The sequence below is a fragment of the Peromyscus californicus genome, unplaced genomic scaffold, assembly GCF_007827085.1.
Source record: "Peromyscus californicus insignis strain IS unplaced genomic scaffold, ASM782708v3 Scaffold_9__1_contigs__length_137607984, whole genome shotgun sequence".
Lineage (NCBI taxonomy): Eukaryota > Metazoa > Chordata > Mammalia > Rodentia > Cricetidae > Peromyscus > Peromyscus californicus.
In genome coordinates this window covers 43,249,700-43,268,226 of record NW_026294617.1, presented here as the reverse complement: position 1 = coordinate 43,268,226, position 18,527 = coordinate 43,249,700, and the positions used below count along the sequence as shown (strand labels likewise).

The 18,527-nt window shown below is 41.8% G+C and overlaps 1 protein-coding gene across 1 annotated transcript in view; it reads right to left on the bottom strand.

Annotated features, from left to right (window-relative positions):
• Kcnab1 (potassium voltage-gated channel subfamily A regulatory beta subunit 1) overlaps positions 1 to 16,949 on the bottom strand; it is a 382,887-nt gene extending 365,938 nt beyond the window's left edge. The window contains exon 1 of the mRNA XM_052731508.1: positions 16,693 to 16,949. Coding sequence (XP_052587468.1) covers positions 16,693 to 16,934 — 242 coding nt within the window. The 5' untranslated portion in view covers positions 16,935 to 16,949. The remainder of the gene's footprint in view (positions 1 to 16,692) is intronic.
• Between the last annotated feature and the right edge of the window lie 1,578 nt (positions 16,950 to 18,527).

The following is an 18,527-nucleotide window of genomic DNA, read 5'->3' as shown; positions in this document are numbered from 1 at the left end:
ACACAGACCTAAAGTTGCACACACCACTGGAGTTTTTGCTTAGGCAAGCCAGTTACGTTTTTTTCATAACGTAGGTCACTTTATGCCTGATAAGAGTTGGCCTCTACTGCTACTTAGGGTCCTTGACCTTAACTGCCTGGCCTAGTTCTCTGACTTGTTCTCATCACTGCATTCCCTCTCTCTTCTCTATCTCCTCCTGGGAACATTACAACTTGCCTGCCCCATCTTTTTTTCTCTCTTCCTAACTCTAGTAAAAGTATTCTCAAGCTTCCTTCTAAGTTGGCTTTTAAGTTCTTAGTAATGAGATGAAGAACTCCAAAAGGGACCCCAGTTTCCCTGGTAGCACATGGCATCCAACATGGGGCTCCCAAAATTGCCACAGTAACCATATATACACTCATATCTTAAGTTCTTACATTTTAATGACATTAATGCTAAACTTACTTATTTTAATTGCAATCATTATCTCTGTCATTAAAGTAATACACATGCATTTGGCAACTAAGAATAGAAAGGCAGGAAATCCACTTTTCTCCAATGTCAAAATAACAGCTAATATTTGGCTTTCTTCCATTCCATTCTCGGTGTAAAATTCTTTTTTTTTGTGTAAAATTTTAATTGTACCCACTCGTAAGCATAATTTCCATGTATTTTCATTTCAGAAGTAATATATGGGTCAATCTGAAAGATTTGGTACTGAACACTTTATGCATAGCTAAACATTCCAAATAAACAGAATGTGCTAAATAAAATACAACAAAATGATGTAAATTAGAGTTTAGAGCTTAGAAGAGGAAATCCATGATAAAGACCACCAACCAGATGCCAAAACCAAGAAAGCATTGCATCCCAAATGGCACAAAGCAAGGCTACACACCACGCCTTCCTTCTTTCTAAAGAGAAGCAGAGAAAATTGGTTACATGAAGCAAACAGATTACTCCTAAGCAATAAAAATTATATAAAATAAAGCAAAGTGTCCTACTTAACTATGGTCAGGGGCCAGGCTGATTTAAGTTTCCAGCTACTTTCTGCGTGTTCTCAGATAGAAGAAGGTTCAGAGATACTGCCAAATGGATGGTAGTCAGAATTTTAAGAATTCAGAATTTATTTTTAAAATGTCACTGCGTACATAGATGGGTCTTTCTTTTTCCTAGCAAGACTGTCTCTCTGAGTATATATGTATATATATATATATATATATATATATATATATATATATGTGTGTGTGTGTGTGTGTGTGTGTGTGTGTGTGTGTGTGTGTGTATGCATATGTATATGTATGTATGTGTATGTATATGTATATGACATTGATCTGTGCTCTTGTTAAAAATGACTGTACCCAATGGTTTCGCTCACTGCTCAACTTCCTTGACCCATCAGAGGCCACAGCAGAGTTGATCTCTCCCTCCTCCACTGTTTGGAGTGTATCTTCCTTCCTGTCCGGCTTACTCACTCCCATGCCGTGGCTGTGCCTCTTTTATCCTCCTTAACTCTTAACACAGGAGAACTTTCCCTCTTTTTCTTTCTATGCCTTTTTGCTTATCCCATGGCTTTGCATCCTCACAATAGAATAACTTCAAGATTTATATCTTAATAACTTGGATGTAAGTGTCTAGCCTATGAGTTTCAGACTCTTTTCCATTTGATATTTCTCTGTGCTGGTGAACAGGCTCTTTAACTGAACATGTCTAAAAACAGCTCCTACAATTCTTCCCCCCAGACCTGTGTCTTTCATCTTCATAGACCCAATTTAAGACACTTGGCTTTCCCAGTTGCCTTCCTCTACCCCCCGCCCACCCAAGAACCTCTGAGTAATTCAATTTGCAAATCCTCTTGATGACTTTTAAAATAGAAGCAGAATCCAGCTACTTCTTACCATTTCCACCCTGGTCCAGGCTGTTACTGCTTTGTGTTGTGGTTTAGATAAAAAATGTCCCTCCTAGGCTCCTGTATTTGAGACTTGGTCCCCAGTTAGTGTGGCTGTTTGCAGGACTGTGGATCCTTGATGGGAAAAGGACAGCACTGGGATGGTCCTTGAAGTCTTATCTTGTAGCCTCACACCAGTGCCTGTTTTTTCTTTGTGTGTTTGCTGGGTGGAGTTGAGAAGTAGCCTTTCAGCTCCCTGCTTTGGGTGGCTGATCCCACACCTTCCCATCGTTATGGACTCTAACCCTAAGGAACGGTAAGCTAAAAAAAAACTCTTTCTTCCTTAAGTTGGTTTTGGTCATGGTATTTTATTGCAGCCACAGGAAAATAACTAATATACCCAGATTATCCTTCAGCCTATTTTACATCTTAACATTTAGGTAAACCTGTTAAAAATAGCCAAAGTCAGTCACTCCCATGATCAGTACTCACAGATGTTCCCATTGCACTCAGAATAGAAGCTAATGTCTTTAAAATAACCTATAAATCCCTTCAGTCTGACTCATATAATAAGTGATTAGCTGGCCAAAGAAAGATCTGGCCCCTTGCCCTCAACTCCTGCAAGTTAAACCTCTAAGCGTTAGGATGTCCTTCCCTACAAAGGTGCTGCTGTTTACCTGGAGCCCTTTGCCATGTTGTACTGTCTATGGTCTGTGTTTAGTTATGATGGCAACCCTGGACTACCCGTTGTCAGCTCCTCCTCTACAAAAGCTAGAAACTAAAGCCAGTCACACAGGTAGCTATCATGTCTTCAAGGCAAAAGCCAATAACAATTCTGAACAAACAATTTAATTGAGTTTTTTTGGTTGGAATTATTCCATGAACATTGCAGGTATTGTTGCAGGGAGGAACAAATACTATCCACAGTACTGCTAGGAAAGAGAAGTTTGAAGTGCCGTGCCTATATACATTTACCCCATTCTATTTTTAATCTTCTACTGTTATGATAAAGTATAACCATGAATATAATGGTTTTGTTGTGTTCTGTGAGTCCTCTAGTGAGGAATCAGACCCCAAGGGGACCATCTGAACTTGGTGGCTTCCCCTTACCTCCTTGGTGTCATATGTTGTTACTCCGCCACTCATTCTTTCTATTCTTACATTTTTGGCAGCTTTGATGTGTCTCCCTTAGAGATTCTTTCTTTTACCTATAGGACTTTCCCTGCAAAACCCATACAATCACTGTTCACTTGCTTTGGGAATTTGTCCAAATTCTGTCTTTTGAGTAAGATCTTCTCTGGATACACTGTTAGAAATTATAGCTGTTCACTGAACATGTGCTTATCCTTGTGTGCTTTGTATTTCTCCAAAAGACTTAGCCTACTTGAAGTGTTATGTATTTCACTCATCACTTTGTTATCTGTCCTGTCCTCATTAGCATGAAATACTCAAGAAATTGGCTAATGAAGCCTATGTGTTCACTGCTGTTTCCCCAGTGTGAGAAAACTGCGTTAACACAAGGTAAACACGCAATGAATGCCTGTTGAATGAAGGAAGGAACTTTTATGAAAGGAACGAGTCTTTTATGAAAAAAAAAGTCTAGATGGTGAAAAAAATACTGTAACAAAGCCATAATGGACAATTACTGATGAAATAGAATAACTTTATAAAGATAATGCCACCAATGTATTATACAATGCATATTAATACCACACGAACCCATTTATCAGTCTCCTAGATTACCCACCAAATCAAATGAAATAGTCATGAGATAAATCAGAGGAAGTGTTTTAGCTTGTAGCAACCCAGAACCAAGGAGTGATAAACATGGGGTTGGGAGTAGAAGGCCTTGGAGAGGAGCTGCTCATGTAGAAGGCTTAGAAGAAGATAACTAAGCTTTCCCACTCTCACTGAGACTCATTTGTATCCCTTGGGTAAAGTTGAGATATGAAAAGGCATGATCTTCCAGTTGTATTGGCCAGTCCTGGTAGCAATGAGAGTGTCTGCTCAGTTAAATGGGGCAGAGTCATGCAGTCTTGCCAGGGTAGTAGACTGGAGTGAGAAAACCCATGGGTCTGACAATATCATTAAAGCCCACTCTGCAGCTGCTAATCACCAAATAGAGTTCCTCACTTGTAGTCCAGACTTTTAGTGGAAAAGTCTAGCACACACCAAGAACAATAAGATTGAATTAGAACCCATAGTCTTCAGCAATTACACTAGAGCAAATCCTCTAGTGTATTTATATTTGAACTCAACTGATAAATCAACCAGGAATCCCAAACAAGAGCCACACTTGTCCCCAGCTTTTGAGAGATGATACTACTTGTTAAATCTAGATGATGATCCTATTTATAGTAACATAGGGATGGGAAAATATGCAGAAAAAGTAAATGTAAAGAGATATCCAATGAGACTGATAGGCAAGGGCTGGGGATGATGACAAAGAGTGGCAGAAGAGGCTCATAGCTCCAGCATGTATGTATAACAGACTTTGGGTGGCCACTAAAGAATCTAGTTCAGCAAGTGTCACATCTGATTAGAAAGAATATGCTGAGTGAAAGCCATGAGAACCTCACTCTAGTCAAGGTACCCTAGGGCCACACAGTGGATGGGATTGGACACATGTTACAGAGAACTTGCTTCTCTATGGTGTGAAATTGGTATTGGTGTTCTCCAGAGAAATACTGCCAATGGACTGACTGGTGAGGAGGAACAGATGTTCATGGTTACAGAAGCCTAGCAATAGAGGAGACTCAACAGAATTCCTTAGGAGTGCTAAGTCCAAATACCCAAGAACCAGGAGAACTGACGGTAGATGTCCAAGTCTAGAAGCAGCAAGGAAGGAGCAGTTGCATCCTACTTGTGGGAAGGTTAGCCTTTTTGTTCTGTTCAGGCCTCCAACTTCCTGGATGATGATCAATACACGAGAGAAAGCAACCGTCCTTCAAATGTTAATATCATCCTCAAAGGTTTCTTCTTAGGCATATTCATAATAATGCTCAACCAGAAACTCTATGGATACTGAATCCCTATGAGATCAATGTTGTACTCAATTATCCAGAATTTAGACCCAAGATATTTTTAGCAAAGAAAGGAAAGAAATGGTAAGGAGACTATGGATGGAGACTATGGATGGCAGAATATTCCTAGCACCTGATAATCTGGCCAATTTGTCTTCCAGGAAACAACAGGATCTTGTTTGCTATTTTCCTGATTAACAATTCATTTATTTAACCAATATTTATTTCTTGGGTTTTAGACTTGATGTCAGATCCTGAGAATGCAGCAATTAACCTTACAGATAAAATCACACTCCAGTGGCAGAGACATCCAACACAGAAGTAAACAAGAAAGGCTGCTAGGAGGGAAGGAAGAGGATGATGTTCTAATGAATCTTATAAGCAAGTTATGGTGAAGGTTTAATCTTTGAGGAATCTCACAGGTGCTGGTCTTATACAACAGTCACTTCAGGAGCAATCATAGCTGCTGCAGAGCTGTAACCAGCTTCTAAATTGTGTGCTGAGTTATAGAACGCTGTGAAATGCCAAAAGCTGTATGAATCACTGACCAGTTAGAGCCCATGAGAATCTAAAGAGCGTAGTTAACGAGCTGCACATTCCACACTCATACTCCACAACTGTCAAAGCTTCTATCACACTCAAATTAAGAAGAACATCGTGGAGGGAAACAAAACAAAACAAAACAAAAAAACGATGAACAATAATCAGGCTGGTATCCCTTGCCTCAAAGCATCCCAGGACCCTTGTCTCCTGGGTTTCCTATCTCTCTTCTACGTGTGCTCTAGGACCTTTGGCTAGACTCCATTCTTTTCCACTCGGGTGGCCAGCTCTCTTGATCTTCTGCTCTACCCTTTGGGCTTGTTTCTTGGCCCCACTCATTTGTGGGCCCACACTGAAAGGATGCACAATCTTGAGATACCTGCTTTGGCAGTCCTCACCTTACTGCATTCCCAGGGCCAGTTAGTATTCTCCCTGCCCTGTTCTTGAAGCGCCTGCCTGGTGCCTCCTCCATACACAGACCATGAGCACCACCTCTCTGCAGAAGATGTATTGCAACCGGAAGAACACAAATGACTGTTACTTGACTTCTTTTCCCTAAGGTCAGCATTCTCTTGAAAAAAACAAAAACAAAAACAAACAAACAAACAAATAAAAAACGCTTGGGTTTAGTTCTAAGTTCCAGATGAAAATATGGCAGATATCCTCTGGTAACTGTGCCTATAATGTGACCAACTGTCTCATGTTCCTGCTGCCACAACCTTAATTGAAGTGTTCTCCCTGGTATAGCTTCCCTGCCATGATGGACCAAAGTAAACCTTCCTCCTTCAACATTCTTTTGCTGGGTATTTTGCCAATGAAAAGAAAGTAACAAATATAGTTGGGAATGAAAGGTCTGTTTTTCTTTTCTCAGTCAGCCACGCTTAGGAGTTGGTAGATTGAAGCATGATTCTAACAAATCTTAACAATAAAAACCTGGAGTCACATATTAAGGGTGAAAGCTGAAAGATTAGAGAAGCAGAGCAGCAGCCAGTAGAAACTTCTTACCTCTACGAATCCTCAGACCAAATGAGGTGGGGGCTGAGATCCTGTCTCCACCCGCCTTATATTCCTGTCTCCACCTCCCTAGTGCTGGGATTAAAGGCGTGCACCACCACCACCACCACCACCACCACCACCTGGCTCTGTTTCTCTTTTAGACTGGTTCAATCTCATGTAGCCCAGGGTGGCCTTGAACTCCTGATCTTCCTGCTTCCTCCTCCCAAATGCTGGGATTAAAGGTGTGTGCCACCACTGCCTGGCCTCTATGGCTAGCTCCGCCCTCTGATCTCCAGGCAAGTTTTATTTGTCAGAACACAAACAAAATATCACACACCAGTAGTTACTTTAGATACTCAGCTAGAAAACTTCTGAGCATGTACTATTTGCTCTATAAAACACTCAACTGACCATTTTGGAAAAATCTACTGGCAGATCTACTATAGGGCATATGGGGCTTCTGATTAGGAGTTCCAACAATGACATTCCCTGCTGCAGAGTGGGCCTCAGACCCCATCAGCTAGTGATTAGTTACCCCTTAACAATCACGCATGCCATTATTACAGCATTGGGCACATCTTGCATACCAGTTCAGTATTGTAGTGGTCCAGTGCTGAGTAAGAACATTGATGTCATTTTCCCTCAGTAGCCTAAATAACATCTTCTGACACTATGAAAGCTAGCCATCTGGGAAGAAGCTTCCTGGTTTATTTGAGATTGGTTTTTCTGTTTCCTGCACCCAAAATGCATTATAGTGTTGTGGTGGTTTGAATGAGAATGGCCTCAGTAGGCTCATATATTTGAATGCTTAGTTATTAGACAGTGGCACTACTTGAGAAGGATTAGGAGGTGTGGCATTGTTGGAGTAGATGTGGCCTTGTTGGAAGAAGTGTGTCACTAGGGATGACTTGGAGGTTTCAAAAGCCCATGCCAAGCTCAGAGTCTCTCTCTTCCTGCTGCTTGCAGGCCCAGATGTAGAACTCTCAGCTACTTCTGTCTGTACCATCTCTGCCTGTGTGCCACCATGTTCCCCTCCATGATAATGAACTAAACCTCTAAAACCTGAAGCAAGCTCTAATTAAATGTTCTCTTTGGTAAGAGTTGCTGTGGTCATAGTATCTCTCCACAGCAATAGAATGGTGACTAAGACAGGCATCTTCAGCATTAGGGCCATGCAGTTATGGTTTCAGGTAACTGAAGGCAATGGCAATAACCTGCATTGTTCTGGAGACATTTGAGGCCTATCTGACGAATACCTTGTTAAGGAAGTATCTCAAGTCTTGCACTATGAGTTTTATTTAACAGCCATGTCTTTTGGGGAGCAACGTTGTCTACCTTTGTGGGATAATTCTGTTTGAACTCTTTTTATTTTATAGTTATATTTTGAAATTAGCTTAGTGAATACTGGATTTCTGTAATTTTTTTTTTCATAGCTCTTTATGTTGGGCTAATAACCCACCACTCTCTCCTCTCCTTTATGTACCACACTTAATCCTTTAACTCCCAGGCTACTCCCTGTTCTCTCACATCTCATCTATTCTAACATTTACACTGGGCTGTCAGATGGTAAGTTTCCCAGTTTCCTTCCTTTTGGTTGACCCTCTACCCCTCACATCTTGGTTCTCCCTGGACTACTGCACTGCTTCCTGCTCAAGCCTTCCAATCCCCAGTATTTCACCTCTCTACTTTCCTTTTGCTGTAATCTGCTCCCCTAGGGGCCTCCTCTGGCTTCTGGAACTTGTACTTCAAGTTAAACACATATAGGGAGAACATGTGGTGCTTATCTTTCTGCACCTGATATACCTTACTTAGTATTTTTTTCCTGCTTCATCCATTTACATGCAAATTTCAGAATTTCATTTTTCTTTACAGTTGAGTAATATTTCATTGTGTATGTGTGCCTCATTTGTCTTATTCAGTCATCTGTGGATGGGCATACAGGTTGATTTCATTTCCTAGCTATTGTAAGTAGAGTGACAATGAAGTAGAATCAGCTGCTGTTATTTTTGTAAATGCTCTCAAATCGCCTTCTACGTATTTATGCTTATACTCAAAAGCTGGGGTCATTTTCGGTCTTGGTTCAGAAGCTTTCTTTTGCAGAGAGCAGCAGTCAGTGCCGAGATGCACAATTGGAGAAAGTGCTAGGAATAAGAAACAGAATGTTTAGCCCTAATGGGACAGCTTCATCAACCCCTACTCCTGCCAACTCTCAGAGACCACTGTGGGAGAGGAGGCAGAAAGAACGAGAAGACAGAGGATGGAGAAGGCTGTGGGGTGCTTCTGGACATGACAGTGTTGTTGCACTCAAGAACTCATAGCAGCTGTGGCTATCTGCACAAGAACTGCATAAGATCAAGACAGCCAAAACTCCAGTGTAGGTGGAGGAGGAGCTCTCAAGACTGTACTCCTTGCTGAGAAGCTATGAACAGTTCACAGCTGCTGGGAGAGGGAGGTTGTTTTTGTTTTTTTTGTTTTTGTTTTTGTTTTCCCAATAGCAGGTGTCTCATGATTCAGCGCATGGTTCCATGCACTCATGTGATATCATATGGGTACTACTAAATGGACACAGTGGGTTACAGAAGAAGAGGAGACAGGGAAAGAGGAGGAGGAGATGAAATTGAAAGAGGGAAGTGTTGAAGAAAATACAGAGGGAATTGGAGGAAAATTCATGAAGTGGATATGATAGTATTGCATTGTGTGGCATGGTGTGGTGTGGTGGTGGTGGTGTGTGTGTGTGTGTTTGTGTGTGTGTATGAAATTCTTAAGAATCAAAAAATTTTAAAATTAAAGTTAAAGTAATAAAACACCTAACTGGGTTAGGCTATAATAAACCTGCTATAGCATCTGGGCTTTTCAGAAACCCAGGAATATGCTGGGCATAATCTGTTACTTTTTTCTCACTATGAAAATATCCTGTTGACACAATCAGGTTAACTCTATATATTCTGGGGGAAAAAATCCTGCTAGCTTCATTCCAAGGAATGGAAAGCCTTCCTTTTTTTATGAAATAGCACAGCCTACTGACATTCACAAGCACTGCAGGGACACTCAGAAGAGTTTTTTTTGGGGGGTGGGGGTAGATAAAATTGGTTGGCCTATGGTTGCTCCTTCATTAGGAAAATCACGTTTCAAAATACCTGTTGTTTTCAGAGGAACAATAACCTCCATATGAGAAAATATGGTTCATGTAACTCAACGTTATTTTTAAGTCTTGAATCTCTGATATTTTCATCATGCTACATAAGCAAAGCAACTTCTACCCTAGGAAAATCACAGTGGAAATTTCAAAACAAATTGAGTTTTCATCTCTAATTATTTCAAGCTGCAATCATGCTCAGATTCTAGGGCATTTCTTATTTAAAGCTACACTGCCAAACTGTACTTGTTTTGAAACTTCTGTTCCATTCTCCAGGCAATCAGCATGGCGTTCTGTGCTGAATAAGCCACTCGACTGTGTCTTTCAGCTCCCCCACCAGCCGCCTATTCCGATTTCAAATCACATCCATCCATCTCAGTGCCATCTACATCCCTCCAGAAATGCTGTAAGAGGTCCACAGCCAGAGGCTCAGAGAAATGAGAACAGGCCCCAGGACTGACCCAAATTAGACTGGCCTAAAATAAATCATGTCAGCATGTCTTAATATTACTCCTGTACATGCAGCATTTTTCTAGGCTATTGTTCTTTAGACATGGCCATAGCTCCTTTTACAGCAGAGCTGAGTGTGCCAAGCATCCCATGGAAAGAGCAGGCCACAGGAACTCATGGAGAAAGCTATGTGAGAAGGGGGTCCTTGGATGACAATGGTGAATTCAATTTTAATACGAAATAACGTTCCTCTTCCCCGCTACCGCAGCCCTGTAACGTTATGGAAAGCAGAACGGATTGCCTTCCTGGTGCCTTCTGTATGCCCTCAATGTGAATGCTATCATTCCAGTAAGGGTTTGTTCCTTTTGTTATGTAGGCTAGGAAGCTACACAGGGATCAGAAAAGGGGAGAGGCTGGGCCTGCCAGCAAATCCTGTGAGGCTATCGTCTTCTCATTAGGAAAGAACCCCAGAAAGGTGCTCAGAGTGGAAAGTGCTTCCCATCAGTCTTTAGCATCTTTATTATGAGATCAATGAAATCCACCGGCCAACAAATGTCACAGACGCACTGCTCAGACATATCTAGAAAATCTCTCAGCTGGGTGAAGTGTCCCCTGACTTAACTTTCCCTTTCTTCGGTCCTCTTTTGTGCAGTCAGTGAGGAGCACTGAGCATGTCCTTCACCTTAGCCGCCTCTCCCTATAGACCACACACTTCTTCCCCTTTCCTCATGGTTTTAGGACAAGCCATGTCTCCTTCCTGTTTCTACCTGCCTCCTAGAAACTCTGTGTACTTTGGCTTAGATGACTCACTGAGTGTGTCAGAAGCCTCCGAGAAGTCTCCAGTCTGATGATATCATCAGACACCAGGGTAAGCTAACAGGACTGGAATACAAGCTGCTGGGAGTTCTGGTCCCTTTCATTTCCTTCCATCTCAAATCTTTTTATTCTAGACACATTAATCAAGGCACTAAGAGTACAGTGTTGATAATATATACCATCATATTACAACCATTTGAAGAACAAATTTGCCCAAATTTTAATTTGATCAGATAGGAATGCATGTGTTAAGTGAAAAGACATGACGAAAAAAGTAGCATTTTCTGAGTGTTTGCCAGCGATCTGCTCCAATAGAATAAGCGACGAATCTGTAAATGTTAATGAGGGAGAAATAGCAATGACCTCAGGGTTGTGGAAGATTCCATTTGTAGGTGTTTTTATTTTCTGTCCATCTTTTAAAGAGAGTTAATACATGCTTCTTTCCAAAGTTTCAAGTTGAGTCTGATGCGGTAGCTGAAGCTTGTAATCCCAGTACCTAGGAGACGGGGTTTTCACCACGAGTTTGAAGCCAAACTCAGCTGCATGGAGAGTTCCCGCTCCAATTGTACAATAGTGTGAAAGGCCCTGTCTATTTGCCAAAAATAAACAATAAGTACATAAATTCCCCAGCCCCCCAGGTTTGAAGAGAACTAGACAGCTTTGAGGCAAGGGCCATGTTAGGCCCACAGAAATGTCTTAGAGTGAGCCCAGCCTCTGCAAAGGCATGATCTGCTGCTGTGATGTGGACTTAGGTCTATTTTCCAGATGGGGAATATAACCTGAATGCCTAATATGGAAGAAAATAGGGAGCTAGGACACTCTTAGTGGGGTGCCAAAGGGTCTATGCTCTTTGATATTTTTTCTGCTTCCCAACTTCTGACTGGATGCTCCTCAATTAAGAATTCACTTGTACTGAGAATTTCCAAAGTGCAAAAGTTTTGCAGGATTACAGAAGAGAAAAGCTCTAATCCTCATTCTCATGGTGGTGACAGCATAATTTTTATAAGAAACACACACACACACACACACACACACACACACACACACACACACACACATACAACTAACTTAGGTAGTGAAGGGTCAGTGAGAGAGAGGGAAAAACCTAAGGGTGGGATCACCTAGGCAATGGGGATAGATATGCATCTTCTGGGTGAAGTGCTGAGCAGAGGCAGAGGCTGTGATGCAGGGAACAGAGCTGAGGGTTAGTGTGCAGAGGGACAGGACCAGAGCAGGAGCTGAGCCCAGCATGGAAAAGCAGACAGAGAAGAATGGGACATCAGCAGGAGCTGCGTATGCATGTGTGTATGTGAGCATATGCCTATGTGAGCGTGTGCATATGTGTGTGCATGTGCATGTGTGTACGTGTGTGTGTGTGAGCATATGCCTGTATGAGCACATGCATATGTGTGTGTGCATGTGTATGTGCCCATGCAAGTGTGCATGTGTGTTCACATGTGTGATGGAAGTTGGAAACAAATGTGGAGAATATGAGAAAACACTGAGCTGTGACTTAAGGGGTAGCAGTCTAGCCCCAACTGCGTTGCTGGCTGGAAATGTCACTTCAGTATAATAGTCAACATCTCATAGCCTTGATTTCAGCGTTGAGGAACTGGAGGAGATTATCTGCAAACTCTGTTCTATATCTAAGAACTCCCTGTCTCTCCCCTTTCTCCACTACCTTCTCCCTATCTTTAGTTCAAGGCTAGAGAAATACTGTACCATCGACTGTAAGCAACACTGTTCTTTATTTTGTTTTGTATCTCAGAAACAATTGTTTTATCCCTTAAACCCAAACAAGTCTTGTCATTAGGAAAGGGGAGATGGGCAGAGGGAGAGAGGGAAGGAGGGAAGGACTGACGAAGGGATGAGAGAGATTGAGGGTGTATGGTTACTATTGTGAAACTGACCAATACAGTTTGTATCAAACCCATTCTGTTTTTTCCTTTGCTTCTGTTGATTGATCGCTTGCTGTAGGATGCTGCTGAGGATGCCATTCATTACGCACACAGCACTGAGGGGTATTTCTCTCCAGGTTTTTAATCAGGAGGCATGAGTTATGGTTGAGAAGGTGACCTTCTCCTCCAGGATCCCAGGAACTATAAAGAATTGACTTCCCCCTTTGGGTTTTTGATGTTGTGGGAAGTCTGGGGCCAGATCAAGGCCAGCGTTTTGCAACCCCACTGGCCTGTCGGCAGTCTGCCCTCTCCCTTTGCTGTGTCTTTCTGCTCTTTTAGTCTTTCGTGGGCTGATTTTCTCTTCATCTTTTTAGTTAATTTTTACCTTCCTAAGTGATGTACATTTGGGCTCTTTATCCCTGAATAAAAGGCTTAAAATAAATATACATAAACAAATAACCTGTACAACTAAAAACATTGCTTTTTGGACCCATAGTCAGCAAACCACAAGCCACCAAATCCAGCGTGGCACCTGTTTTTGCATGACCCATAAGCTAAAAGTGCTTTTTATGTCTTTTAATGACATGAGGGGGGGAAATGCGAAGACTATCTGTGACATGTTAAAATTATATAATATTCAAATTTCAGTGCCAATAAATAGTTATGTTGGGATATAGTTCAGTTATTTATGTATTGCCTATGGCTACCTTCCTCAACCATAGAAGAGGTCAGAAAATACAAGAAAAGCTAACCAAGCCCTCAAGCTTAAAATATGTACTACTTAAAAACATATGTGCTACTTACAGGAAAAGCTTGCTGACCCCTGGGTTAGCATCACTTTACATCTGTATCAGTTATTAGTACATTCCTGCCGTTATTAGTACAATCAGATTGCCCTAAAACTAGAAATATGCCACCCCTTAGCAGTCTAGATATGTCTTGTGCTTTGTTCAAACCTGCTCTTCAGTATATTTCGTTTAATCTCGACTCAGGTATATGTTTACTGCCTGCCTCACAGTTCAATGTGTTGTAACAGAAATGGTTAATGCCCAGCCTCTTAGAAACGACTGCTCTCTTAGTGGTTATTTTGTAGCCTCTAATACAACAGATTTTTACACTTCTACTTTTTCTGAGAATTCTAAACTAAAAGAAGGATCTCCACTCCAACTTGGAGCATTTTTTTTTTTACCATTCTCAAACTCTTCCCTCCAATTTCTTTTCAATTTATACACGCGTTTGCATATTTACTGGTTTATTCTCCTTTCCTCGTCAACTTCAGTTAGAAATAATACTGAGTCTCCATGGGAACACAGCCCAACACTCCCTCATGGATGATGAAGGGCCTCAGCAGCTGGCCCTGGGCTGAAGGCTGCAATGGCATTTGCCCATATTAGGAAGAAGACGACAGCAGCCTCCTTTGCTCCCAGACTGCAGGGCTCTGAAGCTCACATGGGACCTGCATGGACGGTGCAATGCTATCATGTTTCATAGCCTTTTACTCTAGAGAAAAATCTCCTATGATTTGTGTCAGCTGACAGGCTTGCATCTCCCCTTACCTTCAGACTGACCAACAGACGCTGTAGGGGAACTGGGAAGAGAACATGAATGTAGGGTCTACTGTGTGTTAGGCATCCAATACATCATTTCAAAATCAATATCTCAATTCTCAAACTGGCAGAGTTGGGATATGCTTCTGGCTTGCTTAATGCCTGAGTTTATCTCCTTTCCACTACATATGAAACAGAATGATATCTTTCAAGATGAATAGAAAGGACAAAGGCAAACAGACATGTCTTCACACAGCCATTGTCCTTTCTCACACCTTTTGCCCTGGGAGGAAATGTTATAATAAAGAAAACCCCAGGCTTAACCATGCCCCAACTATTTTTATAAGAAATGAAGGTAGGAGCCAAGTTGAAGAGGAACCAAAAGAGTCATAGTCCTCTTCCCTAAAACTCCCTCTTTAACAGTTAAAGGAAATCTCCTAAATAATGATAGTTAACAGGTGTCTTGAGAGAAGAAATGAAGCTCTGTGGAAACTGGGAGAAGTGTAATGAAGGAAGCACCAGGGAGATGTGTAGGTAGGAGCACAGCAATTCATCATGACTCAAAGCTTTGACTGTTTCACAGGGTCAACAAGTTTAACTTGGCTCTCCTCTCCTCAAATTCATAAAATTTACTAAAGTGTTCTTTGAGGTCCCATTTCTTAGGAGAGCATGATCTAGGATTATAGGTGTTTATCCAAGAGCTTGTCTACACAAGGCATCCCCTGAATCACAGAGCCTTGCTCACGTGAAGAATTTCCCCAGCTCACATGAAGAATGGGATCCCCAGATGTAGCTGAGGAGCAGGTTAAAGGCTCACCACAAGGGAGGTGGGCTCCAGGCCCCATTTTCAGCAGAGGCAACTCAACTTTCAGTTGTTTGAATTAAGTGTTCCTGGTTGTCACAAACTCTTAAGAAGCACTGTCCTAGAATGTATCTGTATCCAAACAATGACACACAGCCCTGAATGTGGAGAGGTGTTGGAACAAGGGCTTTTGAAGGGGGATGCACACTCTCTGAAGGGTTATATAAATAAGAGTTCGTGGTAGCACTATGCACCCTATGACAAACACAGAGAAACAATGCATTTCCCCTTCACCTGATCTACATGCACACACCATCCTCACAACCACCACTGAGAGTCAAGGGGAGCACGGGAAGACAGTGAGGGGGTGTGAGGAGGCCGAGGGAGAAGGCTCCTGCCCAATGCAGAGTCAGAAGGGAGGCAGTGAGGAATAGCCAGCACGTGCTGCACCCCAGTGTGTGCCGCTGAGTTCTCTTAGACAGATGGGGGGCCCTTCCTGGTCCTCACTTCTAAGGCAACATAGGTAGACTGTCCTGAGCTCTCTAAGCTTCCACATAAGTCTATTCCTCTCCTGCACCAGCCCTTTATTATATAAACCATCTGTGTGAAACACGTTGCTCTCCAGAGAGGAGCCACATTATTGCAAATTGCTTTATTAATAAAATTAGCTGGTAAATCAGAACAGCAGCTACTCTACTAAAATAGACCTTTAGAATGGGAAAATGAAGCCATTGGGGACAGCTTGTACATGAAAAAAGAAAAGAAAAAAGAAACCTCAACCCTGAGAAGTCCAAGTTTTGACATTAGTTTAGGACAAGCATCCTTTACCGATGTTTTGGGTATCCTTGTCCTTCTAAGTGGATTTTACTTAACCTCCAGACTCTGGAGGAGGAAGGCTCCACGCAGATGCTCAGATTCTGCAGCTGACTTAGTACAACACAGCTTACAGAAGGCGGGACAAATTGCTTAAAAAAACAAACATTATTTACCTTCTCAGAGCAATTGATAAATACACACTCGACCTCACACCAAGAATATATATATATATATATATATATATATATATATATATATATATATCTCCCTTTCATTTCCAAATAATAGTATTGGAAGGCTAGTGCAGAACAGATTTTTCTTGGACTATGTTGATAAAAACACCGTCATTTCAAGAAGAACCTGAACTAGCCCACATGATTTAGGGTTAAAAGAAGGTAATAACAGTGGAAACCTGAGCAGCATTGGAAAACATTCTGCTCAACTTGATCAGTTGCCTGGAGGAACATGGAGTTCATGATATTCATTACAAGCTGCTCAATTACCTACTTCCTCAGAGCCAAAGCTGTTTGTACTGGCAGCACATGGCCCTCCTCTCACAAGGGAGCTTGGACCCTTCCACAGGTGTGCTTGACGCTCTTTTGCGTCAATCACCCTTTGAGCAGAGGACAATAGTGGAAAGTAAAAGCCAGCCAGCCAACGACTCAAGAAGGCGGCCAGTTGCATTTGTTTTTTTCCTGCCCCGTAACATCTTGTCTTGCTATTCCAATCTTTATTCTTTAACAGCAAAAATCTTTGACTTCAGTACAGTTTCTGGTTAAGTTTTATTGCAATCAACAGTACCTGTAGGCCATGCCTGTCTTCGCCTTGGTGGTTTCCCGCAACGAAACTCCATGGGCACGTAAAAACTTCTCCACGGATTTCCATTCTGTAGTCCCACTTGGTCTAACAGGCCAGCAGGCTCCCTGAGGCTGAGTCTTGGCCACCGTAAGGTGCCGTCGGCATTTTAGAGCTGATTCACTGGATTTGGGCAGACTCAGCTTAGGGCTGGGGATGTCTGCACAGGCAGGTTTATAAAGGTGCATGGTTCAAAAGCCCAAGAAGACAAAGCAAACTTCAGAGCATTTAGCTTTAAGACTAGTCAAGACTAACTCAGGCTTTCTGGATTTGGTCCATCCCTAAAAGGGACCAGTTTGCTTTTTTTTTTTTTAGATCTTCCTTCCTATTATTTTAATCTGAGCAGGCTCCCAATTCCCCCGGCAGAGTTCTTGGTTGTGTGTCTTTGCCTAGGCTTGGGCAGAAAAAAGCCTGATGGAAACCAACAGTTTTTCTCTTCTCTTTAAAAGTCTCAGAGTCAGATGAAAGACAACTATGTATTGGCTCTAGGGAAAAATGTGAGCATGTTTTCCCATGTCTTTCTATTTAGGTAAAAGAAATATTTTAGTAGGATACCAGCCAGAGCTGTTACCATAAAGTCTTGGGAATGAGTCATAAATGCATCAGTAGACCTCTCTAACTTATCAAATAGTCCATAAACAAGTGATCTTTATACTAATGTCAGGATTCATTTTTTTAGTTATTTCTGTCAGATGATAAGAAAAATCAGTGAAGTGGGTATAAGAAACAGAAAGCCTCTGCAAACACGGACAACTGGGTGTTTAAAAAAGCCTAGGTGGATGGATAGAGCTTTCAGTAGATGGAGCATTAGACATTTATGAGGATAACAAAACAAAATCGGAAGAAGAAGGTAAGTAAACCTGAGCTGGAGAAATGGCTCAGCTGTTGAGAAAGCTTCCGGCTCTTACAGGCACCCAAGCTTGGTTCCCAGTACCACACCGGGAGGTTCTCAACCACGGGAAATCCCAGCTCCAGGGATCTGGTGTCTACTTTCGAATGCGGCAGGCCCATGCACTCATGTGCACATTCCCACACAGATACACACACATAACGATTTAAAAAACAGAGATAAGTGAATCCTGGACTTAAGTAAGTTCACAATCCTAATGGCCTTTCTTCATCATAATTTAAGCACAACTGACTTCTCTGTTTCCTAGTCCTCACCCAAGTAAAGATGGAAATTAGACAAAAATAGCAATTAGGGCCAGGTTTACGGAAAGCTGCAACAGAAAATGAAAGCAACAGGAGACTGCAGAAGAATGGGCGAAAGAATGCAGAAACACAAACCCAAAACTCGAGTAACAAATGCTTTTCCTGATTTCCAAGGCATCTCATACATCTTAACAACCCCAGGGGACATTTCATTTTTTAAATTAATATATTAAAATAAAAATCATCTCACATACAGTACAGAGTCTGAAAGCAAATGGCTTAGCAGCAGCAGTGAATTGAAAATGTTCCGTAACCATACCTCCATCTTTCAGCAACACTCCTCCATTCAATGAAGTAAGATGTACCAGGCAATAATCAATTTATTCTGTCTACTTCCTCAACTTCAGAAAACCCCTCAAACCACAATGTGCCAGGATGGATTTACTTGCCTTTGATATTTTATCCAAAGAGAATCATGGGTGGTATACCAATTTGTATCTGGCTTCCTCCACTTAACCCAACGTTCCGGAGGTCCACCCATGTTATTACAATTCACTTATCTATATATCTGAATAATGTTCCATTGTATGTACATACCACCACCACAGTTGGTTCATTCATTCCTCAGT